General features: G+C 55.3%; 7 protein-coding genes across 7 annotated transcripts; 4 read left to right on the top strand and 3 right to left on the bottom strand.

Moving 5' to 3' along the window:
- Positions 1-883: 883 nt before the first annotated feature.
- QBC33DRAFT_352693 (uncharacterized protein) lies at positions 884-2682 on the top strand. Its single transcript, XM_060423852.1, has 3 exons — positions 884-1114; positions 1178-1458; positions 1521-2682. The coding sequence occupies exons 1-3, from the start codon at positions 1057-1059 to the stop codon at positions 2226-2228; spliced, it is 1047 nt and encodes a 348-aa protein (XP_060285568.1). The 5' UTR covers positions 884-1056; the 3' UTR covers positions 2229-2682.
- Positions 2683-3389: 707 nt separating this feature from the next.
- Positions 3390-4417, top strand: QBC33DRAFT_533084 (ribosomal 40S subunit protein S18B). The gene is made up of 2 exons (XM_060427440.1): positions 3390-3625; positions 3735-4417. The coding sequence occupies exons 1-2, from the start codon at positions 3457-3459 to the stop codon at positions 4034-4036; spliced, it is 471 nt and encodes a 156-aa protein (XP_060285567.1). The 5' UTR covers positions 3390-3456; the 3' UTR covers positions 4037-4417.
- A 78-nt stretch (positions 4418-4495) lies between these two features.
- QBC33DRAFT_447725 (putative shwachman-bodian-diamond syndrome protein) lies at positions 4496-5464 on the bottom strand (the record flags this gene model as incomplete). Its single annotated transcript, XM_060424440.1, has 1 exon — positions 4496-5464. One exon carries the CDS (start codon positions 5462-5464, stop codon positions 4496-4498), a length of 969 nt encoding a protein of 322 aa, XP_060285566.1.
- Positions 5465-5890: 426 nt separating this feature from the next.
- On the top strand, positions 5891-8180 carry QBC33DRAFT_533079 (Alpha/Beta hydrolase protein). Its single transcript, XM_060427439.1, has 2 exons — positions 5891-6761; positions 6835-8180. The coding sequence occupies exons 1-2, from the start codon at positions 6269-6271 to the stop codon at positions 8001-8003; spliced, it is 1662 nt and encodes a 553-aa protein (XP_060285565.1). The 5' UTR covers positions 5891-6268; the 3' UTR covers positions 8004-8180.
- Positions 8181-9128: 948 nt separating this feature from the next.
- On the bottom strand, positions 9129-12210 carry QBC33DRAFT_352371 (HD-domain/PDEase-like protein). The gene is made up of 4 exons (XM_060423851.1): positions 11956-12210; positions 11044-11895; positions 10372-10964; positions 9129-10315 (listed from the first exon to the last, which is right to left on the bottom strand). Exons 1-4 carry the CDS (start codon positions 12110-12112, stop codon positions 9341-9343), a joined length of 2577 nt encoding a protein of 858 aa, XP_060285564.1. The 5' UTR covers positions 12113-12210; the 3' UTR covers positions 9129-9340.
- Positions 12211-16987: 4777 nt separating this feature from the next.
- QBC33DRAFT_557393 (uncharacterized protein) lies at positions 16988-22587 on the bottom strand (the record flags this gene model as incomplete). Its single annotated transcript, XM_060429800.1, has 4 exons — positions 16988-17982; positions 18053-18797; positions 18900-19248; positions 19310-22587. The coding sequence occupies 4 exons, from the start codon at positions 22585-22587 to the stop codon at positions 16988-16990; spliced, it is 5367 nt and encodes a 1788-aa protein (XP_060285563.1).
- A 2361-nt stretch (positions 22588-24948) lies between these two features.
- Positions 24949-25645, top strand: QBC33DRAFT_557392 (uncharacterized protein; the record flags this gene model as incomplete). The annotated part of the gene is made up of 3 exons (XM_060429799.1): positions 24949-25150; positions 25215-25446; positions 25504-25645. The coding sequence occupies 3 exons, from the start codon at positions 24949-24951 to the stop codon at positions 25643-25645; spliced, it is 576 nt and encodes a 191-aa protein (XP_060285562.1).
- Positions 25646-26042: the final 397 nt, after the last annotated feature.

Below are 26042 nucleotides of genomic sequence, written 5' to 3'. Positions count from 1 at the left end.
CCCAAGTTGTCGTGATAGGCAGGCCCCACCCACCCTGGACATGGAAGCTTACAATATTCTGCATTCCGGCTGTGAGAGAAGGTCTGTCAAAGCTTTGTGCAAGGAGTGCCATCAAGATTACCAGGGCCGATATCTTGAGCTAGCTAAATGAAGAGGGGCGCAGTGCTCCCGAGCGGTGATCCAGGGTCCTCGCTTCCCCAACTTGACCATACAACAGTCTAGATTCCACTGCGGGCCGTTGGGTATGTCAAGTGTAGCCGGCGAGTACAAACGAGAGAGGGCGATCTGAACACCAGATCCCACAAATTGACCTGTTGTCCAGCCAGGAGGGCTCGAGTAACCCAACCAGAAGGCCCGAGATTGCGTTCACGGCGATCATAGAAGCGAGGACGATATGGAAGGAGAGAACTTGAGAGGAACCGCCTTCCCCATTGGCGACCTGCGTAAAAAAAGTCCAATATGCAGGTTGTCCGCTCGCATGAGGTTTTCCGGCAGTTCGAGACAAAACAAGCTTCGTCTTGGAGTCGACCAGGGGGTCCCACCCCTGTTATCGGGCGTTGATTGGCCAGTTTCGTCCTCTGGCAGCGTCGCTCAGGCGACTTCTCGAACCCCCAGACGGCACAACCAAGAAGAGGATTGTGGTTGCAAGTGCAGCGCCGGCGCGTTCACGAGTCCCCTTCCCACTTTGGCTTCCCAGTTGGTGAGGTGAGAGACGGTGATGGCTTCCCCGTGTTCTTGGCAGACAGGCCCGTGAAGCACGAGCTCGATTAGCCGTATCACACGAGACCACCGCCGCCTATGATCGGGCGTGGGTTCCTTATAAAATCAATGCGGTGCCCGTTGCATCATGATCTTCTTAATGTTTCCTGGTAGATCTCTGGCTTGGTGCGATCACTGCTCGCCACGGCTTTCCATTTTGCGTTCGCTTCTCAGTCTCCATTCTGTAGCAGCGCCCCAGTGGCCGCTAGATGCTGTTATATCTTCACCGTCTCTCCGCCCCCTCCCCTTTTTGCTTTCCTTTTGATTCCTAATCAGTCCGCCATCCTTCTCGTCACCATGTATCTAAATCAGATGCTCACTGCCCTTGTGGCCTTTACTTCCCTTGCTGCAGCAGGTTAGTCGATGCCGTCCCCTGAGGGTGCCCGTAATACCAGTCACCAACTAAGTCTCGTTGCAGTGCCGGCACCTGTTGGGCGAGATGTCACGCCAGCAGAGAAGGGCTTGAAGCACCGGACGAAGACACAGAAGCGTAGTCCCCTCATCATCCAACAGACAATTGTGGAGCAGCCCATCACAATTGTGCAGAACCAGAATCTGGGCGCCATCAGCCAGCTGGCGAAGATCGCCGAAGCCGAGTTCGCGGCGCTGGTGCAGTCGCAGGCTGCCCTGACCACCCAGCTCGAGCAGGTCAAGAACAATATCAGGATCAATCACTTCAAGGCGCGGTTCAACCAAGTTGTAAGCCAAACCCCACTTACCCCTATTGATGAGCCACCTTCCGCTGACGAGATACCTTCTAGAACTCGGTCATCGTAACAGTAACCAACGTGGTGGATGCTCGCGACCCCGCCAACATCAACAAGCGCTACCTGGTGAACCAGCTTCGCGCCGACAACGGCTTCCCAGACAGGGAAATCGTCGTCATGGTCACCCAAGCCCAAGAGATTACCATCGGGGCAACGCCGACCCTCAACCTGGGCGGGATCCTCGGCAGCGTCGCCTCTGCGTCCGCCGTCTCCTCCGCAACGGGCGTGCCAATCGTGACCGGCTTCGACCCCAATGCCCCTTTCGGCCAGCTAAACGGCTCCACGATCCTGCCGTACAACACGTCGGCGCCGACCAACGCGCTCCTCTTCGAGGACCCGGCGAACATTATCTTCACCAACTCCAACAGCGGCCTTTTCGTCGAGAGCATTGGCAGCTTCCAGAGCGACTGCTCCTCCTTTGGCGCCCAGTCCAACAGCTTCCTCAACCTGGCTGCAGCCCAGCTGTTCACCTCCTTCCAGGCGGCCGCCGCGGCCCAGCTGGCCAACCTGAGGCTCGGCACCGCCGTGCCCATCATCCCGCCCACGATCCTGGTGGCAAACCCGTCCCTCGCGAGCGCCGCCTCCGCGGCCCTAGCGTCCCTGCAGGCGTCCCGGTCGAGCGCCAGCAGCACGGCCGCCGCGACGGCGACGGCGGCGGGCTCTACAGCTGCCAGTTCTGCTACAGCTGCGGCCACGGCATAACAGGTCTATGATGATAAGCGGTTGATGATGCCCATCTCCTGTTGATTTGATAGGCTGCGGCATCCGCGGCTTGGTGGTTTACTTCAACCCCTTACTTGGCTGTACCATTCTACCCTTCAGTTAGGGGGCTTTCCTTTCCTTCTCGAGCCCTCTATAGCTTTTGTATCCCTTTTTTGTTTTCTCTTCAGCCTTGGTGTTACGGTATGGAGGGGAGTGACGGTAGTGATTTTATGTTTCAGCGCGCTAGCGGTAGAGCCGCTAGGAGTCTGGTACGAAGGACTGAGGCTGGTGCCTCAGGGGCTAGGTGTGCTGTCACAAGAGGACGGGATTCTAACTTGGTATAGGTCTAATCTCGGGGAAGGTGAAGCACGGTCTGCACTGGGAATGGAAATGCGATATGATGCGGCGTGCCAGGTATGTGTCGCGGATATCCAAGAATAGAATACCAATGTGAATCATTTGATGATCGCCACAGATCTCCTATGCTCAGTGATGTGCGCAATGAGGGTCACGAGCATCAGCTACCGCCAACTCGGCTGTGACTTCCTCTGGTGGCCAAACTGGCGCATTTACTGAATGCGTTTGATCAGAGACTCCATGTGTGTCATGTTACCCCCTATTGCTATAAGCGGGGTTGACCGTGGGCACAACTTGATACACCTTGAGCACTTGCCAAGGCCGTTAAAAGTCAGCCGCTCCTCCATATCTTGTCAAAATCTGACAGGGAAAGTGGCTTTCCAAGACCCTGCGCCTTCCTGCTTGGCGGGCCCTTCGCACCGGCTACTCTTCACATCTGGCATCCGCCGCCACCGACTGGAGGAAGAAAACCCTTATGGTAGTGGCGCACGTGGTCGAAGTCCAAGCCATAGATAGGGTGCCAGAAGAAAGAGCAGGAGTCAGATTGGAACTCTTAATCGGTGTTCTCCAGACTCGATAGTAAAAAGCACCATGTAGATAAACATCTTGATTCAATGAACTACCAATTCCTCGCACTTGCGTGGTGGTTGAAACGGCTGATTGAACTTCTCAGCGAGAGAGAAGAGTCTTAGTCATCACAGGTAACGTGACCAAGCCACTCGCGTCCGTGCGCTCTCCTTGCCCTAGCCGCTAAGCGAGCCTGTAAAATCCACCACACCAAAATTTCACCCTCGAGATCTTGACCTCAAACTTTCTCCGACCGACAACATCGACCACATCGAGGCAGCTTCCGCACAAAAGCTTGCCCATCATGTCGCTCGTAAGCGGCGACAAGTCGAACTTCCAGTTCATCTTGCGTCTTCTCAACACCAATGTCGACGGCAAGCAGAAGGTCATGTACGCCTTGACCAAGATCAAGGGTGTCGGCCGACGATACTCCAACTTGGTCTGCAAGAAGGCTGATATCGACCTGAACAAGCGGTACGCGAGTCCCCTCGAGTCTCGCGCGGCCATTTAGGCACCTGTTATCCAGACTGGCTGCGAGCGGGCCGAATTTGAGGATTGGACAAAACTGACATGTTGATCACAGCGCCGGAGAGCTTACCTCGGAAGAACTCGAGCGCATTGTCACCATCATCCAGAACCCTACCCAGTACAAGATCCCCGGTTGGTTCCTCAACCGACAGCGCGACATCGTCGACGGCAAGGACAGCCAGATCCTCGCCAACGGCGTCGACTCGAAGCTGCGTGATGACCTCGAACGCCTGAAGAAGATCAGGGCTCACCGTGGTCTGCGTCACTTCTGGGGCCTCCGCGTCCGCGGCCAGCACACCAAGACGACCGGGCGTCGTGGCCGGACCGTCGGTGTGTCGAAGAAGAAGGGTGGCTAAACGGATCGCGCGGCCGCATTTGGGGACAGGGTTCATTGGCACTGCTGGACTTTGGTATTTGGTGGTGTTATCTCTCGTCATGGCTTGGGGGGTGGAACACGGCTGGATTCATCGCGATTCCTCGCATTCAAGGAGTATTTCGCCGTTCACAGTTAACGATGGCTTTGGCATGGATGGAATCGAAACCCCTTGATAAAATCGAAAACAATGAAAAAAATGGATCCCGGAATGATAGCGCAGCAATACAGGAGTGACTGGTCTTTTACACCATACTACGGTAGATATTGTGGCTCACCCTGTGCAATGTATGGGAGACGGGAAGATGGTCTCGCATGATTCATGACAGTTGGGATTTGTATATGCCCAACAGTATGTCTTAAACTTCAGAGTGCCAAACGCCGTGCTACCTCCGTGGTCCTCATATGCCTCGTTAATCTGGGTATCAACGGTTCGCCTTGTTCAGTCTTCATGAGTGACAGCCATATCCAGCACCTCAACTCGGCCCTGGCCCTTGGTCTCGTTGCCGATGAAATCTGACAGGCCTTTGAAGGCTCCCGGCTCAACGAACCCGACCACTTCCCATTCCGTCTCGACAACGCCCTGGTTATCCACCTCCTCGACGAAGCTGAGGATCTTGTCCTTCACCGTCCCCGGAGCCTTGGGCTGCCCGTCTCCGCCTTCCTTCCCGCTTCCCTGTGTCTTGACCACCTTTACCCCCTGCTTTAGGACGTTGGTGGGGCACGTAACGCGGAGCCTCATCCTCGCCCTCATCACGGGGATGGGCTGGTGCGCAACCAGGGCCTTCATCGCCTCCAGGGCCTGGCTCTTGGCGCTCTTGGTGGTCGTCACGCCGGTCCACATGTTCTCCCGCGCAGGCCGCGGCTTGGCCTCGCCAGCATCGCCAGCATCGCCGCCCTCGCCGCCCTCGCCGGTGGCGGCCGGCGCTGGCGCTCCAGCCTCGCCTGCGGCGCCGCCCTTGTCCTGGTGGGCCTGGCTGCTCAGCATGTCGAGAGCCTTATCGATCATGCCCGTCGTGTACACGCGCTTGGTGCGCGGGTCAACCAGTTTGCTTGCCACGATGCTGACGACCTCGTTGTGGACTCGCTCTAGCTGGGCGGCCCGCTCCTTCTCGCCGACCTGCAGCTCGCCCTTGTTGAGTATCTCGAGGATGATGTCGTCGACGGGTTTGTCCTTGCCGAACGCCTTGGCTAGGTCGGCCGTCGGGGCCGTCTGGCCCTTGGAGACATTGAGGAAGACGTTTGGGATTTGCAGCACGTTGTCCAGGTCGGTCTCGATGCCGGACCGCCATTCGAGGACCTTGTTTTTGTAGCAGGCGATCTCGAACCGCTTCTTGTTCTTCTTGAGACGAACAAGCGACACATTGGTCAGCTTGATCTGGTTTGAAGGTTGGTTGATTTGGCGCGACATTGTTGCGAAGAGTCGGGGTCAAGAGTAAGGGAGAGGAGAGTGAGCGAGAGAGTGTGAGAGAGGAGAGTATATGAGGGGTACTACGTATTGTATGTGTGCGTAAGAGAGACAGAGCAAGACCAGTCGAGGAGCTTCATCAACCTCGCCAAGCAGACAAACTGACCTGTATTGGGCGTCTGTACAAAGAGCCTTACAACTTATCACCCCACCTTGCCTCGCTCCTTCCTACATTAATCGCCAGACTAGGTGACTCAACACCAACTAACCCCACATACGTACCTACATGTGCATGCACGGATCCATAGTGGCAATCGAACTGCTCTCTCACCTTGGGCTAGGGAATGCAGGTCATTTCTGAGGTCGTTGAAAACGCTGCAGTCCTCCCAGCTAAGGGAGGTCTGGGTTTTAGCCCATTTGCAGTTTCCTGGCCCGTTGTAGGCTTATTAGAAGATATGCACCGGATGCAGGAACGTGGCGATCTGCGATGACGATGCGAAGCTTTGGGCCAAAGAGGGGTAATGGTTGTGTGTTGTCGATAAGCCCGGCTACTAGGGAGCTAGCGTGGCCGTATTGGGCAGGCACAGTGCTAGCCCCATATTAGATCCTGGCTTATCGAAGTTGTCCAGGCAGCGAGGCCGCCACGGCCAGCTTCGGAGCCAGTGCCTGTTTCACCTTCTATTACGTACCTGTGCCGCGCCTACACCCACCGATCCCCCGGCTCCTTCCTACTTTCATCCATCATCAACCTTCCTTTCTTCTAAACATTAAACGTCCAATCATCCAAACACAGACTGTCGGTCCGCCATGAGGATCGCTGCTTCAACCGTCCTTCTTGCTGGAGCGGCCACGGCTGCATCCTTCCAGCAAGATGCGCAGCAGGTGCTCGGTACTGGCTTTGAAGCCATCAAGCCCATCGCCGACTCCTTCTCCTCGGTGTCGCCGTTGAAGAGCTTCGAGGAGGCTCTGAAGGGTATGACCTCCGAGGCTAAGGCTCTCTGGGAGGAGATTAAGTTGCTCGTTCCCGAGAGCGCCTTCGATCATACCACTTGGTTCAGCAGCCCAAAGCCCCATAAGCGCCGGCCCGATCACACCTGGGATCACATCGTCAAGGGCGCCGACGTGCAGGACATGTGGGTACAAGACGCAAACGGCGAGAGCCATCGCAAAGTTGGCGGCCGTCTTGAGAACTACAATCTCCGTGCGAAGTCGGTTGATCCTTCGAAGCTGGGAATCGATACGGTGAAGCAATACAGTGGTTACCTGGACGACGAGGCTAATGACAAGCACTTGTTCTATTGTAAGTTGTGGCGCTCTTAGCCCTGTTCAGGCCACGAAGACACTGCCGGGCTCGTGCTAATGCATCTTTTCAGGGTTCTTCGAGTCCCGGAACGACCCCAAGAACGACCCTGTTGTCCTCTGGTTGAATGGTGGCCCGGGCTGTTCCTCCCTGACTGGTCTCTTCCTCGAGCTTGGCTCGTCATCCATCGATAAGAAGCTCAGGCCCGTCTATAACGAACACAGCTGGAACGCCAACGCCAGCGTCATCTTCCTTGATCAACCCGTCAATGTCGGCTACTCGTATTCTGGCTCCGCGGTCAGTAATACTGTCGCCGCTGGCAAGGATGTCTACGCTCTTTTGACCCTCTTCTTCCAACAATTCCCCGAGTATGCGACGCAGGACTTCCACATTGCCGGCGAGTCTTACGCTGGACATTACATCCCTGTTTTTGCTTCCGAGATCCTTTCGCACAAGGACCGTAACATCAACCTGAAGTCGATTCTCATTGGCAACGGCTTGACCGACGGTTACACTCAGTATGAACACTACCGCCCTATGGCTTGCGGTGACGGTGGCTGGCCGGCAGTCCTTGACGAAAGCGAATGCCGCAGCATGGACAATGCGCTTCCTCGTTGCCAGTCGTTGATCAACAACTGCTATGAGAGCGGCAGTGTCTGGAGTTGCGTCCCGGCTTCCATCTACTGCAACAATGCCATGATCGGCCCGTACCAGCGCACCGGCCAGAATGTGTACGACATTCGCGGCAAGTGCGAAGACGGCAACAACCTCTGCTACAGCGCACTTGGCTACATTAGCGAATACCTGAACCAGCAAGATGTCATGGACGCTCTCGGCGTCGAGGTCGGCGGCTACGATAGCTGCAACATGGACATCAACCGCAACTTCCTGTTCCAGGGCGACTGGATGCAACCTTTCCACCGCTTGGTTCCCAAGATCCTCGAGGAAATCCCCGTTCTCATTTACGCCGGTGACGCAGACTACATCTGCAACTGGCTCGGCAACCAGGCATGGACCGAGGCCCTGGAATGGCCCGGCCAGAAGTCTTTCAACCGTGCCGACATCGACGACCTCCGACTTCCCGGCTCTCACTCTAAGAAGGAGTACGGCAAGGTCAAGGCCAGCGGAAACTTCACCTTCATGCGTATCTACGGGGCTGGCCATATGGTCCCCATGGACCAGCCGGAGAACTCGCTTGATTTCTTTAACAGGTGGTTGGGAGGCGAGTGGTTCGGGCATTAAGTTGTCTTGGAGGTTTCCCTGAGAAACAAGTTGTATTCTACTCTAGCAGAGGTGTATTGGATAGCTCAGATTGCGTCACACCTGAGACTGGAGCTCATGCTTCTGGTACACAGGGAGGTTCACTAGTTTATGGTACAGGCACCACAATATAGATCGAGTTTTGTTTATGGCCACTGCCTCTAATGCCGTCTTATTTTCTTTCGGGATGATGTATGTCTCCATGTGCATACATACCCCTGCATCGGGAAGTTGGCTTGCTGACTGACTGACTGACTGCAGAGTAACAAAGAGCACACACAGGTGATGATGGTAGGTTGTAATAAATATTGAAGGTCACTTTAATTCGTTTTGTTCGACTTCGTTTCCAACCTCATACATACACGCTTCCCTTTCCCAACACCTCGTTAGGTTCACAGCCCAGGTCATACACCGTATCTCAGGAGATTACCGAAAGCCACGATCAACGCACAGCCGTTATACCCATCTCAGCCTCTTGTGCGAACAAGAGGGGAATTATAGAACAAAAAAGAACAAAATGGGAAAGAGAAGAGAAAGGAGAAAGTAGAAGGAGAAAAATATCAGAGACCCAGCCATTACGCATTTCAAAGTCCAACCCCCCCTTTTCTCCCTTTTCCCCCACCCCAGATTAGAAACCCCGAACGCCATTGGTCCTCCAGACTCAACATCACCTTTTCTTTGCCTGTTTCTGGAAAGGCGAGCCCAGCATCAGTTCGCGACTACGGGTGCTGCCTGCCCTCTGAAACAAAAAGCCAGCGCTGCCTGCCCCCCACCCCATAAGACAAGAACAAAATGATATAGGACATAGAAGCAGGAGAAAGCAAAGAGGAGAAGAAGCAGAAGAGAAGAAACGGAGGATGGGGACACAAGGGAGTTTAAGAGTCCCATAGTACATGTGTCTGCCAGGCTGGCAACCCAGGTCGACGGTATGACGACGGTCGGTGCCGACGGCGGAGAAACTCTAGCTGCAGCACTGGCGAAGAAGGGATGGCATCCCGCTCTGCTTCCGCAACCCGGTCCCGAAAAGGCAACCCATTAGGGCTCCGAGAGCTCGCCCCACAACACATGAAATACGCATCCCTGACCCGGGAATGCCATATCATCCATGGCCCACATCGTAGTCGCGACTCGGTCTCATGATGGCGCGCTCTTCTCCGGCCCTTGCTCCGCCCCGTGCCGTCGACCATGACAGCGGGCAGGGAGGCGGCAAACTCGACACTCCTCTTATCTTCGGTATCGGCTGTCGCTGGACATCTGAGCTAGCTCCCTCTTGCTGAAACTCCTCCCAGTAGAATATAATTCTCACCAGGCGGCCTCTCTCATCCCGCCGTATCGGCCGCTGGCACCGGGGGACTCGAGCCCTTGTGTCTCCGGAAGAAGGGCAGCGCGTTGATCCTGAATCGGCTGGGCTTCTTCCTGAGCGACCTGCAGGCGCCCGGCGAGACGTCGGCGGCGCGGCGGACCTCAATCTTGGGTCCGGCCTCGCTTGTCGCCGACTCGGTGGCCACGAGGGCGGAACTCGGGGCGGTGGTGGTCGTCGTGGGGACGCTGACGGGCCGGTCTGTCGAGTCCCTGCTGACGACGCTTGTCCCCCGTGTGCTGGGCGACAGGGGCATTTTCCCTGTCGTCGCGCTCGTCGGCCCCGAGGCCCAGTCCCCCGAGCAGGGGACCGAGCTGCCCTCGGTGGTCTCGCTGCAGCGCTGCTGCCCTGGCCGGTCGTGGTTGCAGTCGTTGACGTTGAAGGGATCGCTCGCCGCGAAGTCGGCCACGGAATTGAAGTTGGTGGTGATTCCGTTCACCTCCTGGTAGCCGGCGTTGAATTCGGGGATCTGGGACGGCTTGTCGACGGGGCTGACCTGGTGAGTCAAGAACTCCTTCTCCGTCGATGCCCGGTTCACCAGCACCGTCGGGGCAGGCGATAGCACCTCCCTATGCTCGTGGTTGACGTCCATGGTCGTCGTTTTCGGTGAGACATTGTCATCCCAACAAGGCATCCGGTTTGTTTGGACTTCTTTTTGCCCCCCCCCCACTATTGACTCGAATATCACCCTGTTGGCCTCCAGCTCGTCGACACAATATTGCATGCCGGGAATGATGTCTGCCACGCCCTGGAATAAGGGCATGGCGAAATAGCTCATGAAGCCCAGCTGTGCTTTCCCCAGCGATATCTTGTCCTTCTTTGGCTCTGCCATAAGCGAGGTGGGAATGCTCAGCTCCGCCTCCATCGACGCCTGCCTCGAGAATTCGTCTGAGAGGATGTACGTCCACTGGACGGCCGTATCGTGGTGTCGTGCCTACATGCGTTATGAGAAAAGATACTGGCGGATTTGGTCTCGTAGTTGAAACTTACCACATTGCTGATATCCGCGCACTTCATCAGCAGCGCACAAGTGAGGGCTTTCTGCTCCTCGACCATCGCCGCGCTCCATCCTTCCGTGCTGTTGTTTTCGCGTAACTTGCCCTGGAGATCTGCCAACCTCTTCATGTACTCGAAATGCAGACCCATGTCCGTGGCCAATATGGAACTGATCATGAGGCTGCGCATCCTCGAGTTCTCGAATGCCCCTGGCCAGTGTCTGCGCAGGATCTGCGAATAGGCAGCGCAATGGAAGGACTCCAAGACCGAACGGTCGTTGTATAGCTGCGCAAGGGGAGCGTTCAGTTTGGTCAGGAAGCCGTTGTTGACGCCGGGATGGCCAACGTCGTGGCCGATGGCGGTGACGAGTAGGGTGAGGGCGTCGAGGGGCTCGAGGAGCTCGGCGATGGGTGATTTCTTCGGGGTCAAATATGGAGGGCCGGTGGATGGAAACGGTGGCAATATGCCAATGTGGACCAGGAAGCTAAAGGTAGCCTGTAAGACGTCGACAACGTGGCGGAAGTTGTGGTATGGAACAAAGGCATTGTAGGCGGCTCTGCAGGCAATCAGGAAACTGTGAAGTTGGTCTAGGCGAGGCGCTTGTTAGTTGGCTGTCGAATACCATGCGTGCATGCATATAACAAACAGAGCATGGGACACACTTACCTGTTGGTATCCGCCATTGTTCCAACTCAGGCATGGATAGGGCGTGCTTAAGCATGACGGAAGCAGCCACGATCAACTCGTCATCGGAAAAGTCGTGGGCACAGAAATGCCAACGGCCAACGGCGTCGGCTATTGCGGCCCGTCTTTGGACGGGGATTGATACCTTGACCCCGACGGGATCGTCGAGCCCGGATTCTATACGGCATATGCGATTCATGAGCCCGGAAACCATGGCCTCGCGTAGGTAGGAAAACGGCTTCTCCTCGCTTATGCCAACCCACGACCGCTTCCTACCTCGTCGCACTTCGAGCAACGACTTCTGATCCTGGGCGGCATCCCGATGGGCGCGGTATGCGTGGACCTCGAGGTTCGTAATACACTTGACGTTCATCGGACTGGCCATAACATCGGTCGCGCCTAAATCAAGACACCTCTTGAGCATCTTCCGGTTCCCTGTTCGTTGGATCTTGGGAGCGTCTGGGTGAAGGTTGCGATTGGCGATTTCATCCCTCGCGTCACCAGTTTCCTCGTGGCCGTCGGAGCCATCAGACGGTGGGAAGGCGACGATGGGGACCGGAACGACCAGCTTCGACAAGTTTCGAAGGTACGACTCGGAGACTATCCTCTGAAGCAGCGCCAGACCATACAGCTCCTCCTCATGATTCTGGCCCTCTCCGTCTTCCGGTGAAGGCAGAGAACGCGGGGACGGCGTCCGAGATCGTGCCCTCTCTGGTAGCCGATCTCCATACGGGGTATCTATGATGATGAGGGTTGGCTTCAGTTCGATCACGGAGGTATCCTGAAGATCGAGCCATTGCGACAAGCAAGCACCTCCGGTGCTGATCAGGTGGACTGGTAGAAATGGTTAATCTGGCAGTGTGCGGGGACAAAATTCAGGATATGAGAACGAACCTTCACCAAAGACATGAAGAAGCAGCTTGACATTCTCCGCGATAAGTTCTGTTTCCCACTCCGCTCCAGCGGCTGAATCGCCTTTCGACGCATTCAAGTACCTGTCTTCCCGCACGTTGCGATCAACGTATAGAACATTGCAGGTGGCATGATCCATTGTGGCTCCTAAAGGCGACCAAGTCTTGCGACTAGGTACGCCTTTGCCACAATGAGAGAAGGTCAGGGATCGGACCCTATTCCCTGATCAAGATGTACTCCAGCCAAGGTCCGTCTGTTTTTAGGCTGACCAGGTCGATGGTCAAGCAGGGTGCCGGCTCCAGTCGCGTCGGAAAAGGCAAAAAAGAGGCGCAACTATGTGCGACGATATAATTGCAGGCGAGGAAGAATATTTGGCGAGTCGGATAGGTGCGCGACGCCCGACGCACGCTCGAGTTGCGATAAGAAGCGTCGAGGACTCGGGGGCCGATAAGGGCAAGCGTGTGAATGTACGGTCGAAACGGCACGAGGGAGGAGGGTCTTATTGCGCCGTAGAGATTCCCGATATCTCATCGCATTTACTAGGCAGCAATGTGCGCGACGTCTTGGGGGGTGTCGAGACGTTCTGGCGGCGGCTTCGCAAGCAGCAGGCAGTCAGGGAAGGCGTTAGTTCCACTGTGCCTGTACCGCAATGCCTACCAGTGGCTTAAATCGAGCGTCGGGTCTCTCTGGGACGCCGCACAACTGGGTTAATTGAGGCAGTTACTGGAATGGAGAGAATGCTTTGTCTCGGAGGTCGGAATGTGAATAGTGTGGGAGGCGGCGGAGGGGGAAGGAAGTTTCGAACCAATCCGTGCGGTATTGTCTGGTTATCAACAGGCCTGCCCCGACTTGCACCATGTAGAAGGCACGTCGGCATTGGCGGGAGGGTGGGGGTTGAAGGGGGGGGGGACAATGTATCAATTGGGCGTAGAATAGCCCATGGAAACTCTTGCCCACTAGCTGCTGTATCAGGACGGAAGGGAAGGAAGAGTGGAGGGCGACGGGTCACACGAGGTGAGGAGGAAGGATGGGTGGATGGATACCTTGGTGGGTATTAATTGTACTAATTACTTACTAGGTAGTGTCGGGTACTACGCAGTGGCTGTGAATGGTCGGTACCTCATCCCAAGCACAGAAGGGGGAAAGAATGGATGGCCAGTGGCCCGTGAGTGGAGTGCCTGGCAGCGAGGCGTCAGTGCGGGTACGGGATTCTAGTGGGCCGTCAATGAACCCCAGGCTTCTGGCCGTCTTCGAGAACAAGCATCGAAGCCCGCTGCAGGCTTCGAAACGCTAGACAACACTTTGTGCCCGGCTAGGTAGTCTTGGTAGGTCATCGCTACAGCAAACCATCGCTTGCCAAAGTCGCAGGGAAGAAAAGAATGGAAGATATGACAGCCAACTCAACCAACCGCAGACTGCCTTTCCGTATGTCGCCCTTGCTCTCTGTCTTCCCGATTCCGATTGTTCTTGTTGTTTCTTTCCCCCCCCCCTTTGTTTTAGGGCAATTGTCTCGTTATCTTGATCTTTTGCTTCCTGCCCCCAATTTCGCACATAATTTTTATTCTATGCGGAGAATAGGGGGAAGACATCCTTAGCATGCCTGGCATGGCAAAAGGCAAATGACATGGAACTTCTGAAGGTAAGTAGTGATCGATATTGCATTTCTACAAGCGTTCGGGCCATAAGAGGGTCAGATCTTTGTGGCAAAATTCCGAGGAGCCGATCGCACAAGAGTGCTGCATCATCATCGCACATGGGATGGGCCCCGACGAGATTCCCTGCCACCCGCTCTTGGGGCGATGGGTACCTATGCGTACGCCGCAGTTAGGCGGCATTCTCCATAAAAGCCTTCCCCTCTCGGAGCTGCTGTTCCATTGGTAGTGTAGGTACTACTTACCTATGCGTATATAATACAAAAAAACCCACCTTCCTTATCCAGGGTTCGATACCGTTGGTAACCAACAGGAATGAACAGAGCAATCGTCGATCGAATCAGATTCCCACTCAGCATCCTACCCTTTCCTAGGTTTCTACCTAACCTTGTGTGGCAAGCCGAGCACGACATGGCTAAACTCAAGCACGAGATGGGAGGTGATGGGATTCACAACTGCCGTTTCGCAACCTGCTAGCCAATAATTGAAGCTGTCTGTCTTCCCCAATGCTCCCGTGCTAGTACATTACATTAGTCCAGAACCGTGAAAATTGTTAGCGCGGTTCTTCAGCTGGGTCTACTTACTGACAGCAACGGCAGGAGCGACTAATAACAGCAACAGCAACAGCAACAGCAACAGCAACAGCAACAGCAACAGCAACAGCAACAGCAACAGCAACAGCAACAGCAACAGCGACTGCAACTATGCGCAGACCGTCTACCTAAGTATCTTGCCAAAGGGAGGCGGTAGCTGAGTAGGTTCTATATATGGCCGAACGTCCTAGCTGCAAAAGTCACGAACTAACAGTTGGGTACTTCAGGTAGTGAGGCAGGCAGGCCAGACTCAAACGTTAACCAGGCTTGGGCACTATAGACATGCCTTCTTAGGTCTACCTCTGCCCTATGGCCGTCTTGCAACAGAGTATACTCGTCATTTAGTCACGGATCTTAATCTATATGCCGTTTTATAATGCGCATTTTATTCTTCTCGGCTCTAGTAACCCTGCCATTTCTCGATCTTCCCGTTCGGCTGGCCATACGACAGGGCGCAACACCCCTCCTTCTTTTAGCCGCGCACCTAACGTGCTGTTACCTCATTGCTGTTCTCCATCATTCGCGGTCGGCCATCGAGGTCCCTGATTGCAGTCGGCGACAATGATGATTGGCTGGCTGGCCTATCAGGGTCGCTGAGCATCAGGCCAGCGATGACGGCAATGCAAGGGGTTTGGAAACATCTGTGGCCGTTTGATGTTGGGGTCCGAGGGGGAGAACCATGCACCCCGAAGCCTTGGTACGCTTGCCAGCTTTGGCTTCATCAAGTCACCACGGCACTGATGCGAGCAACGCCACGCCATTCAGAGCCTCAACCGCTGCAGCGCTAGCAGAAACAAAACCATCCAGCCCGTCTGTGCGGAGAGAAATTGAGTGTTGCTACGGCCGAGAGATAAGCGTCATAAATAAAGCCCGAACTAATAACTCTAACTCTTCCCACAATACATAGCCCGCCAATGGTCAGCGCCCTCATAGCCGAGCACTGGCAGGGCTCTGAAAGCTGAATATCGGCAAGCCCTCGGATGGCACCAAGACCTGTCAGCTCCCACTCCCACTCCCACTAATTCGGTTCGTCGTCCATCTGACATGTTCCTCCACGTTTCAACCCTGCTGATCCATCTCCCCCCAAGGATCCCCAACCTTCCCGGCTCTGAACTTTCCCGGCTTGTCTGGCTCATCCATCACGAAGCAGTCCAGGTCGGAATCCTCACTCTGGGCGTCTCGCTCATCTGGGCGGCTAAAGGATCATTCGTTCCCAGTCGGGACCTGCGTACAATAATCTGTACATTACATCTCCCAGCCATCGCCAGTGGCGGCAAGCCAAGATTCTGACCCCTGCAGCATGATCACCCTCCCGCAGTCCCGGTCCTGACACACTCTGAATAGCGGATACCAGGCGCGCACCCCGTCCTGACCTGGGGACCATCCCCCGTCTCGCAGGTGGTTCTTGGGGCTTAAGGCGGCGGAAGCTGGAGCCGCTGGCATGACCTGTGTGTGTGTTTTTCGCTGGCCTTCATCGTGCCAATCATCTGACCATGGAATTGGTTACTCGAATCTCGTGGCCACCAAGTGGTTGTTTCCCCGAAGTCCTGCTAGATTGGCTCCGAGAAGAACAAGGCCCTGGCAACCTCGAAGCCAAAAGACCTTGCCGAGTAGCACTCGGTTGAGGTTGAGACTGACTGATACGGCCGCAATTCCTCACGCCAGTGCTCGCCAAGATGTGGGCCGACGCCGTCTCTCTCCTTTTCCACCTTTTTTCTTTTGGTTTTTCTTTTTGCCACCGATCCATTCGTTTCCCTGGCATCGGTCTCAACAAGAGAAAGAACTGCTCTCCTCGCTAGCACATCATAGGCCAGGTACATGGAGCCCTCGGTTGCTTTTCACAATCCACAACTCAGGTCTGGCTAATGCGGGGGGGGAAGACTTATAGCTCAGGTACAAAGGAGAGCCGAGTAAACAAACTTGATCCAGCCTGGCAGGGCTGCCCAAGTAGTTGCGACGAAGAAAGTACGGTGATACGTCTGCGTTCACACTCACATAAGGAGTTGGCCGAGGCGACTTAACCCAGGTTTTCAAGCCCCAGGAAATCAGAAGTAGGAGCCAAGATAGAAGACATAAAAGGACTTGGGGACGCAACATTCCCATCATCACCCATTGATAGAAGGAGGCATGTCTTGATGCCCCCCTTGGCCCACGTTACAACCACTCCTAGATAACGAAGTGACAATATAGAGTAATGTTTAATTCTATTTCCACCCATCATGAGTATGGCAGTGACGGACCATGAGAGAGTACCTAATGGGCCATAAAAAAGCCACGGCGTCCCACGAGAGGCCAACTGATGCAGATTCCCAACCCCCACCGACGAGAAAGAAAAGGAAAGGGGGAGATAAACCCCCCATCCGCCGCCTTTGCCAAGCCGAACCACCGTATGTCCCGGCCTCATCTACAAATCTGTCATGCCATGCTGATGCCCCCTTTCCCCTCCCCTCGTACTTTTCTTTCTTTGTCATTAGGTATGTGTATATGCATGTTATGCTTGGGGTATGGGATATGTGAGCTATGGATGTCTTTACACGGGTATTCATTGCCAGTCCACTACCTAAAGCATGGGAGTGGTTGGGCAAAAGGTGGAAAGTAGTCTCCAATCCTTGGTAGGTACTATTTGATGAAGCGCTCGCAGCCTGCCCAGGCCGGTAGTGAGCCCGAAACGGTGAGGATTTTGGAGGGAGAACCCAGAGTTCGACCGCCAGCGAATAAGTCCCTGAACGACGACCAGGGGAGGAAGGATGACGACGGTGAGGCGAGAAGTTAGACCTTCTTAGTATCCGCTTTGTCGACCTTCTCGTCTCCGAGGTGGATCTCATAAACCTTGTCGCTCGCATCATCTTCCGGATCCCCCAGGTCGACAGGGACCTTATATACCTTACTGTCCCAGACTCCTTCGGTGATCTGGTGCAGGTGGGCCTGGTCATCGAATGCCGGTGGCGGCGGCGGCAGGTTGTACCGCGGGGAGTCGGGTTCGGCTTGATCGGGCAGGACGTAGTCGGCACCGGGCTCTGGATTATCTTCGAGCATCGGGTCCACGTCGGGGTGGTCCCCGGCTGCCACAAAAGATGCCCGACCGTCGTCCGAGGAGTCGTTCTGGGCCCTGTCACTTGCGAGGTCGTCGAAATCACTCTCGGCTTCGGATCGAGCCCGGGCGTCCAGGGCATGGAAGTTCCAGTTGGCTGACATGACATTGGTCATGGCGTCAATTGTGCTCTGGCGGGCGCTAGGTCCCCGGAATTCCTCCATATCGATGCCCTCATCCTCCGCGGGCGCTTCAGGACTGTGACGGACGGGGCTATTATCCCATTGAATAATACCCATCCCCGACATGGACTCGGCGTCGGGGGCGTCCCCAGAGGCATCGTCGGAGGCCTCGACAAGTTCCTCGAGGTTGCTGTTGTAGGTTGCCGTGTACGCGGGAGGTCTATCCACGCCAGGTTCCGAATGGATAGACCTTCCGAGCCCATCGGTATAGCCGCTAGCCGAACCACGATCTCCGTCCTGGGGAGTTAGACCGGCTCCTGTCAAAGCGCTCGACGACCCACGAAGGGAGGAGCCTTGGCCGAGACGCTGACCTTCCCCCGAATCCGACATTTCGTCATCGTCGGCTTGGTCGGCTTGGTTGTTATACTTGCTCAGGATTTCCTGGAACCTCGGTCCGCCCAGGGCGGTATCTGAGCGTCGCCGGTAGAAGAGCAGGTACGCGGCGCTGGTGACAATCCTTGAGACGTCGCTCTGCCTTGATACGGAAGTATCTACCAAAGCTTGTTAGCGATGCTGTGTGAAAGTAGGGAGGACTATTGAGGAAGTCCGGTCCCGACATACCATTGTACTCGTACCACTGTTCGTCGACGAAGTTCTTGGCAAATGCCGTGTAGTGTCCCCCGCCTAAACCTCCCCAGTGGTCATCGACAGCTATGAGATCGTAAACCTCTTGCTTTCCGTCCTCCCTGTGGATGACACGCTGGCTCAGGTCCAGGCCTTCGACCGGAAAGTCGACCAGGATGTCTAGTTTCTCCCTACGATAGCCGGCGGAGCTGAATCGCTTCAGATGGACCGCCAGGATGTCCGGAGTCTTCCAGAGGTCGAACTTCTTGGTCGCACGGCGATGTTCCTTGCAGCGAGGGCAGTACCACGTGTCCTGCTCCGACAGTATCTCCTCCCTCTCGAACTCGGCGAGGCAGTCATCTAGGCTGATACCGTGCTTGCGGCGTGCTTGAACCTTTTTCTTCTTGGCCTCCAGCGCCGGATCGTCAAGCTTCGGGACATCAACAAAGGTCGGCATGCCTCGCATGTCATCCTGGGGATCTCCAGCGAAGAGGCAATCCCATGCCTGCTCACTCCAGTCGACCACAAGGCCCTCGCCGAGGCGGACGAGGGGACCGCCCTCTGTCTCGTCTGATACCTCCGAATCCGCCACATCCGGAGACGGTTCACGATAAGAGCTATGCAATTGCTTCGCTAGACGTCTCTTGCCCTTTTTACCATAGGTCTTGTGAGGCTTCATCTTCTTCTTGCTCCGGCCGCTAATTTGGTTGAACCTATTGCCGTTCGGACGCGGGTTTAGATTCTAGACAGAAGAAGCATTAGCATTCGAGTTTTCCTTCTTCCCTCCCCCGGGTTATATGGTGTTCACACGGGCCGGAGATAAAGCTCCACAGGATCATCATACCTTGGCCTTGGGGAAGTCGGAATCTTCCTCGCTCGATTCGTCGACCATGCGCGTGGTTGGATTGGCTTCGGGATAGGCGGCATCCTCGCTCCCGCTGTCGTCAGAAGCTGGGTACGCTCCCACACCCTGCGCATCCTCGAGCTCCAGGAGCTCCTGCTTGGGCTGCCTCGTGCTCAACCTCGGCATGCGATTTTCGTCCTGAACAACCTGCCATCCGTTGGGGATCGACGCGTTGCCTTCGGTAAAGTAGCTCAGCTCGAAGAGATTCTGCAGGTTAGGGTCGAGGAATTGGCGGGGGTCCAACCACTTAGGCCGGCGGCTGTTGAACTTCTTAAGCAGGTGGGGATACCTGGACGAGACGGGTCAGTAAATTGGGGCGTCCCGACGGGCCTTGGGAGTGGGCAACTTACTCTTGGGAAGCCGGGGAAGCGGCGGGTTTTTGGTTGTTATCGACGTCGTTCATGGTGACGTCGACCAAGCCCTCTTCGCCCTCGACAGACTTTGCGACGACGTTGGAATCCCCAGCCGAGTCGGCATCCGATGAGGTATTCACTATATCCGCATCGGTGTTGTCCGTCGTCTCCGACTCGTCCATCCTCGCGAACTCGGGCCACGTCGTGAACGTGGCCACCTTCTCCAAAATCTTGCGGCGGATTGCATCCTCGCTACGGGCTTCTTGTGGCGTCAACATGATGAAATGCGGAGGCGAAGCTAGCGGGCCCTTGCGAGCAGCACGTCTCTGGTATCCGGATTCTTCAGAGATGAGGCGATGGACGACGGGAACTAGCAGCCGTTGGGCCGCTGGATCATCCCACGGGGGGGAAACATCTTCGGGTTCGGCCTCTAGGTCGAGAAGCGACCGGTTCTTCTTCTTGGGCTTCGGGGCAATGCCTACGTTTGTCGGGACGGCTTCCAGCTCGTGAACGGCCGCCAGGTCATTGGCCTGGACCTCTTCCGATACCGAGGACGCATCCTCGTACAGTTTGAAGAACTTGTTCCTGTACTCCTCTGCGGCGCCGAGTCGCTCAACCGGAACGCCCACGCGAGCCGAGATAAATCCCTTCAGCACCTTGAAGCTGCTGTTCTTGTCGATGTCGACGGCGATATGGACCGGGGCATCGTTGAGAGGGTAGTACTTGACCAGCCGGCTCCACGCGTTGGCGACGGGCAACGGGAGGGTCAGATTGGTGAAGGGGTCGAAAGTGATGCTGACCTTTGCGCAGACGGGACAGACAAGGGTTGACTTGTACATGCCGGTGAAGAGGTCGGCAATGACTGAGTCGTCGCGTTTCTTGGTGATGTCCCATACTTTCTCTGCCATCTCTCGGATAGCCTCGGGGTTGTTGATCATCTCGTCAGTCGAGTCCGGCTTCTCGATGTACGGCTTTTTCTTGATCCGGTTCAAGTCCTCTTGGAGGCCGTCGAGAAGGAAGCCAAGGAATTCCTGGGAGTCCTGCTGGCCATACCCGGAGAAGGATGGCGCATACCGCCCGATGACGCCCTTGAACTGCCTTGGCGCCACTGAGGAGGGCGGGGGGTCTTTGTATATCTCCTGGAGTAGTCGGCCGTAGGCTCTAGCAACGTCGCCGTTGTGCGACAAGGGGTTGTCCGGATTGATCTCCTTTTCGGCCTCGCGGGACAGGAAATACTTTGTGAGTTCCTCGACACTGCGGACGCACTGCAGGGCCGAGTTCATATAGCAAGTATTTCCCAGGTTTTGCAAGCCAACACAGCCGATTGTCCGTCCCGACTTTTGCTGCTGGGTTCGACCCCTGGTGGCCGGCCCTTGGGGCGCAGGGCTGCTCCTCCCACTCGCATTACCCCGGGCCTGGGCCATGAGGCTGGATGAGCTGCCACGCGGGGCCAAGGCCGTGTCCTTCCCAGCCCCTCTTGGCAGGTAATTTGAGACATTAATGTTGTTATCAACGTACTCGTCAATGACCAATGTCTGGTCTACCGTGAGGTTTACCGTCGCCAGGGACCTATTCCCATTGTACCTGGCATAATGTGTTGTGTCGTTGCCCTCCACCAAATCCCTCTCGACGCCTCTCTCCAGCTTCACAAAGTGGTCCACCTCAAGGAGGAGGCGTGGCCAGGAAGTGCCAGTGGCATTATTATCACGCCCGGGAGAATCGGGAGGCGTGGAAATCCCCGACGGCTTGCTCGAGGGCTCGTCGGTGGGGAGGGTCTGAAGCACTCTCCAGAGACGAATCTTTTGGGTCAGAGCTACCCCTGCATGCTGCTTTACCTGCTTGAGGAAGTCGTGGAATCTAAACGCAGTGCTGTGGACTATGACAGCCGGTGCTGGGTTCCGTTCCTTCAGCTGCTGTTCGATGGGCAGAGGGCTGTTTGCCGACCATAGCCTGTGGATGGTGAATACTGGGGGGTGGAACTCGAACTGTACGTTGGAGGGGGTTATCGAGTCCTGCGCCGTGTTGTGTGCTGTCCGAGCAATGGGCTTCTGACTGGCCGCCAGGCCGTACCATGAGACCAACAGGTCCCAAGCCTCCTTGGGGAAGAGCTCAAAGTTCTCAACGCCCGCCCCAGGTTTCAGCTTGACGAGCTCTACGCCAGTCGCATCGGTAAATATGGAGTGGATGATGTCTGAGTTGTCGACTGGCCCTGGCCCTGAGGAAGAGTCGGTCGATAATTCCTTCGTAGCACCCTTTGAGCCAAGTGCTAGGGCCCGGCCGAGCCACTGCCTCGATACCAAGTAAGCAGTGTCCCCCTCTTGTACTGGTGTCTCTGCAAATCGCTTCACGAGGATCTCGATGGTCTTGATCTGCTCAGCAACAGGAGGCACAGCATCTGAAACTTGGGTAAGCTTGGGGTCCATCAGCATGCTCGTGTGGGTGGGGTTACCAGTCCGGATGGGAAGTTCCTGCTCGGGAGCCAGGGTCTGCTGTGAATCAGTACTCCCAGTCTCGGCGCCGGTCGCATCGCCTACTCCCGACTGGGATTCCTCCCTCGGGGAATCTTGATCTTGTTTTTGCCGCTGTGCCTCTGGAATGGTGATCATGTCCACATCCTCCTCCTTCACATCCGCGATGCCTTGCGGAGGATCCATGCTGGAAGCTCGGCGTTTCAGCGGCGATGAGGATCGTTGGTGCAGGTCGGCAGCTCCGCCTATGACGGCTCGGTGGGGAGTGTTGACCAGAGCAGACTGGGCCCTGGCACCTGTCAGATTTGAGGGTGGCAGGGCTGCGCCAGAATCAAGGAATTCTGGCCCGCGATCGTTGTCGATGGAGAGGTCGGCAGAGGCAGCGCAGGGGGAACTGGCTGCAGATGAGGTGTAGTCGGTGGCAGTTACGGAGCGGAGACTGTGGTTGGTTTGCAGTCGAGGGGGGATGCCAGAGGCAGGCAATGAGTCGCCCCGGACATAGATTGGCGTGGAGAAGCCAGAGGGGGAGGTGGTCGAGAAGGAAAAAGATGGATCTGGTTCGTCTTCTGTCGAGGGCAGGACTTGGTCTGAGGGACTCGTGTTCTGCTGTTGGTCCTGCTCGTGCTCCTCAGTCGACGGGCGGGTAATCCTCCGTTTCTTTTGGGAAGACGTGGTGAAGGTGAGCTGCCTTTGCAGCTCCTGGTCGGCAGAGGGGGTGGTGAAGGCCCGGGTTGGAGCGTCGTGGTGGAAGTCAGCTTGGGGTGACTTTGAGGCGAGGGGAGGATGGGCATGAAATTTTTGGTGCATTAGTGAGCCGGAGGTGAGGCTAAACAACGGGATTAATCGCTGCGCATCTCCTGGTGTCACCACGCAGCACAGGCAGCGGGGAGATTCGCACAGCAGCTAAAATCCACCCTATTGTGAAGTGGTTTTCGGTGCCGGGATTGATAGGCGCCGCGCAGTGCTTATTTTTTGTGCAAATCAGTCTGGGTCCCCGCAGGCAAGATGCGCAAAGTCCTGCAATTTGTGGGAGGGCTGATGGCGGATCAGGCACAGCTCCGGAAATATGTTGATGCTGAATGCTGATGCTGATGCCGATGCCGATGCCGATGCTGATACCTGATGTTGGTGGGAAAACTGGGAGGGAGAAAAAGACTTGAAGTATGGAATTTTATTTTTGCTTCTGCCTCCCAGACTGAGCAACCACCTGCGCAGTTTGGAACAAACCTAAACTCCAAAAACCACCTAACCTACAGAGACGCGGTGGGCTTGGCTGACCCCTCTCTGGATCCAAGTACCAACACTACGACGTGCTCTTTGACTCAGAGACAGAGCACGGACACCAAGGATGTACCATAACCTACCTTTGGAACTGCACAGGCCACATTCAAGAATCATGGTGAATGGTTGACTTGACATCAAGTCATGTCTTTTGAATGGAAGATAGATTCAGAAACTTTCAAGAGGCTGCACTACTACTACTTACTTGACCTAGCTTGGTACCTACCTATCTTCTCCACCTGGCAGGTATTATTGTGGAATGCATACTGTCGCATATTCCTAGAGAGATCCTTCAAACCTGGCATGAGTCAAGTGTCACTGGTTGATATGTCCAGTGATTCAGACCCCTTGTGGCTCCAGCTTCTGGTAAATGTCCTGTCGGTGCCTGAAATCTAGAGGCAGCATTTCGCTGACCAGAAGCTACCTGCCTAATAATTAAGCTCAAGTAAATTCCAGGTTCTTAACCTTGAGGCTGCAACCAACAACCTAGAACTTACAACGTAGAGGGTGTCTAAATGCCTTAAATGGCTGCCTGAGCCGTCAGCAGGGGGCAACCACGTGTATATGTATTTTCATTCCCATTCCCCCGACTTCGCCCTACCATCTCAGTGCGATGTATGGCTGTATGCACACGTATTGCAGAAACAATACAGATATCAACTTCACTTGGCCAGCGAAAACAGAGGTGCGATTTATAGCTTTGTAAAAAAGACCAGGGGTCTGCATTTTGGGAACTCAGACCCGAGCAGCAGCTTTGAGTTTGGCAGTTGCATTAAAGGTGCAGCAAAGCAGCCAGTGCAGGAAGCCGTAGCTGAGGTTGCAAGAATGATGTCACCTGCCTAGGCTGAGACGTCGCTGTTGTCTTATTATTTTTAGAAGATCTGATAGTATTCCTGCACGCCCTGCATAGTTTAGAGCAAGGTAAGCAAGATGATATTTGACAGGCAACTGGAGATGTCAGTTACCTTATTTATACCTCCTCCTGCCAGTAGGGCTAGCCATTGTTTGTGATAGAAGCTCAACTACCTAATATACCAATTGATCTATATTTCTAGAAAGCATGGATCGGGTTTGGGCAGTGCAACCTGCTGACTGTGCTGCCAGCAACTAGGTCGGTTTCGGTTAGAGGCGTTTGGATGACAGAAAGGGCAGTGATTCTCAGGGGGGAGGTCACGATTGGACGAAATTGAAATTGAGCCCGAAGCGCCTGGCCGTTGATCCACCACCAGGTTCCAGCATCTGAGCCTGGTCATCCCGTGGAATTCGAGATGATGCCCGCACCCCAGAATCAGGGTCCAGAATCCCCTATATTTCGCACCAGGGAGTGGATTTGCCATGGTGACTTCGAGAGCCCCGACCATGTGTGCGGCTTTCGCTGCAAGAAGTGGGAGCGTCTCCGACGAGACGCTCCTCCCTTCCGTTATCCCATATATCTATATCTCACAACCTTGGTAGGTTGTGATCACCGTGTCTTGGTCGTGCGTTGACGTGCTGTTGTGGAGCCTCCAGATCGACGGCAGACCCCATCTCGAGCTCGTGGTCTTCCTTCTCTCCGATCTTCATTTGCTTGATCTGCTGCGCCTCCTGCATTCCGCTCTGCTATATCTATTACTATATGTATGTACGTTTCTTGAGACTTTGCTGCAGCCAAGATGGAATAGGCCCAACCTAAGACATCTCTTCGCTTTCTCCCCGGCCCTAGTTTTGCAGCTCCATCGACCAAACACTAGGAGCCTTGAAAAGTTTGGTATTTAACCATCCCTGGTGTCGTTTTCCCAGTCTTGCGCCTTCTTCAGCCTTGCGTCGTTCGCCCGGACACCGTCTTTCAGTCGAATCCCCTCGTAAACGGCATACAAGACCATTCCGCATTGGAGTCCCTTGCGAGCCATGCACGCCTCACACTTGCTAGGCCTTGTGGTCCTACCTCTTGTCGCCGCATTGCCGCCATACTCGACGCGAGGAGCCCATGGAAAGCGGATAGCTCTTAAGGAGAACGCCCAGTTCAATTTCCAGCCTTTTGTCCTCACAAAGCTGAGCATGGATTGCGATCGTCAGACCACCGACGAGATGTTCTCCTGCGAGCTCCGATGTAAGCCTGTCGGCCTCTCCCCGATTTGGTGTCTGCCGGCACTGATACTACTATGCGCAAACAGTCGACTGGCACGATCCCAACTCGGTTAGGGAAAACAATGTGACGTCTTGCACTTGCTCTTCGACGTGGTCGTGGGACGGGGCGACCAGTGTCAGTGGCGAGAAGAATACCTACAACTCCCAGTTTGTCCGGTGTCTTGTAGCGCCCCCAACGTATTTCCAGATGAGGTTCGACACCTTCGACACGGCCGAGAACTTCACCCTGGAGCTGGCCCACCATTATCGGGATTCCGAGTACGTTGGCGTCCTTTGTCTGATCCTATGACCCTCCCGACTGACGATGCCCTTCAGGAACTTTACTGCGCCCTGGAACTACCCGACGACCTTTGCGAACCCGGAACTGCACCTGCCAGTCGTCAAGAGCCAGTCGAACACCTTACAGCTCTACCACGCCGGCCCAGTGTATGCCAATATCGTAGGTATTTCAGACTGACCGGCAACACGGGTTTTCCTTGGGCAGTTTTGCATTGGCTTATGACATCGTTTTGCGTTAGTCTTGGATACCTTGCGTGGTCCAGGACTAATTGATAATGTAATCTGGAATGGCTGGACTGGAAATGGACGCCGCGGGGTTCTGTCCAGCCTTTTGAGGGCCGAGTTGGAATAGCAGTCCTCGTTTTGAAGCGCGACGCGGACTCGAGCAGAGTAGTTGTAGTTATCATGCTGAATGCTGAGGGCTGAAGTACTGGATGCTTGGGTTAATAATGGCATATGGCGATGGAAGCCAAGATCCGCCAACTCGCGCTTTCTGTTTTGTACCTACGAGACTTCTAATCCCAGAGTATGGTGGTACCTTACCTGCAAGATGCGGAGCATGGCAATATAAGCTC

Source organism: Phialemonium atrogriseum, assembly GCF_030411735.1.
Source record: "Phialemonium atrogriseum strain 8032-3 unplaced genomic scaffold QBC33scaffold_7, whole genome shotgun sequence".
NCBI lineage: Eukaryota > Fungi > Ascomycota > Sordariomycetes > Cephalothecales > Cephalothecaceae > Phialemonium > Phialemonium atrogriseum.
The sequence above is the reverse complement of the archived record's forward strand: the minus strand, read 5'-3'. Positions and strand labels throughout refer to the sequence as shown.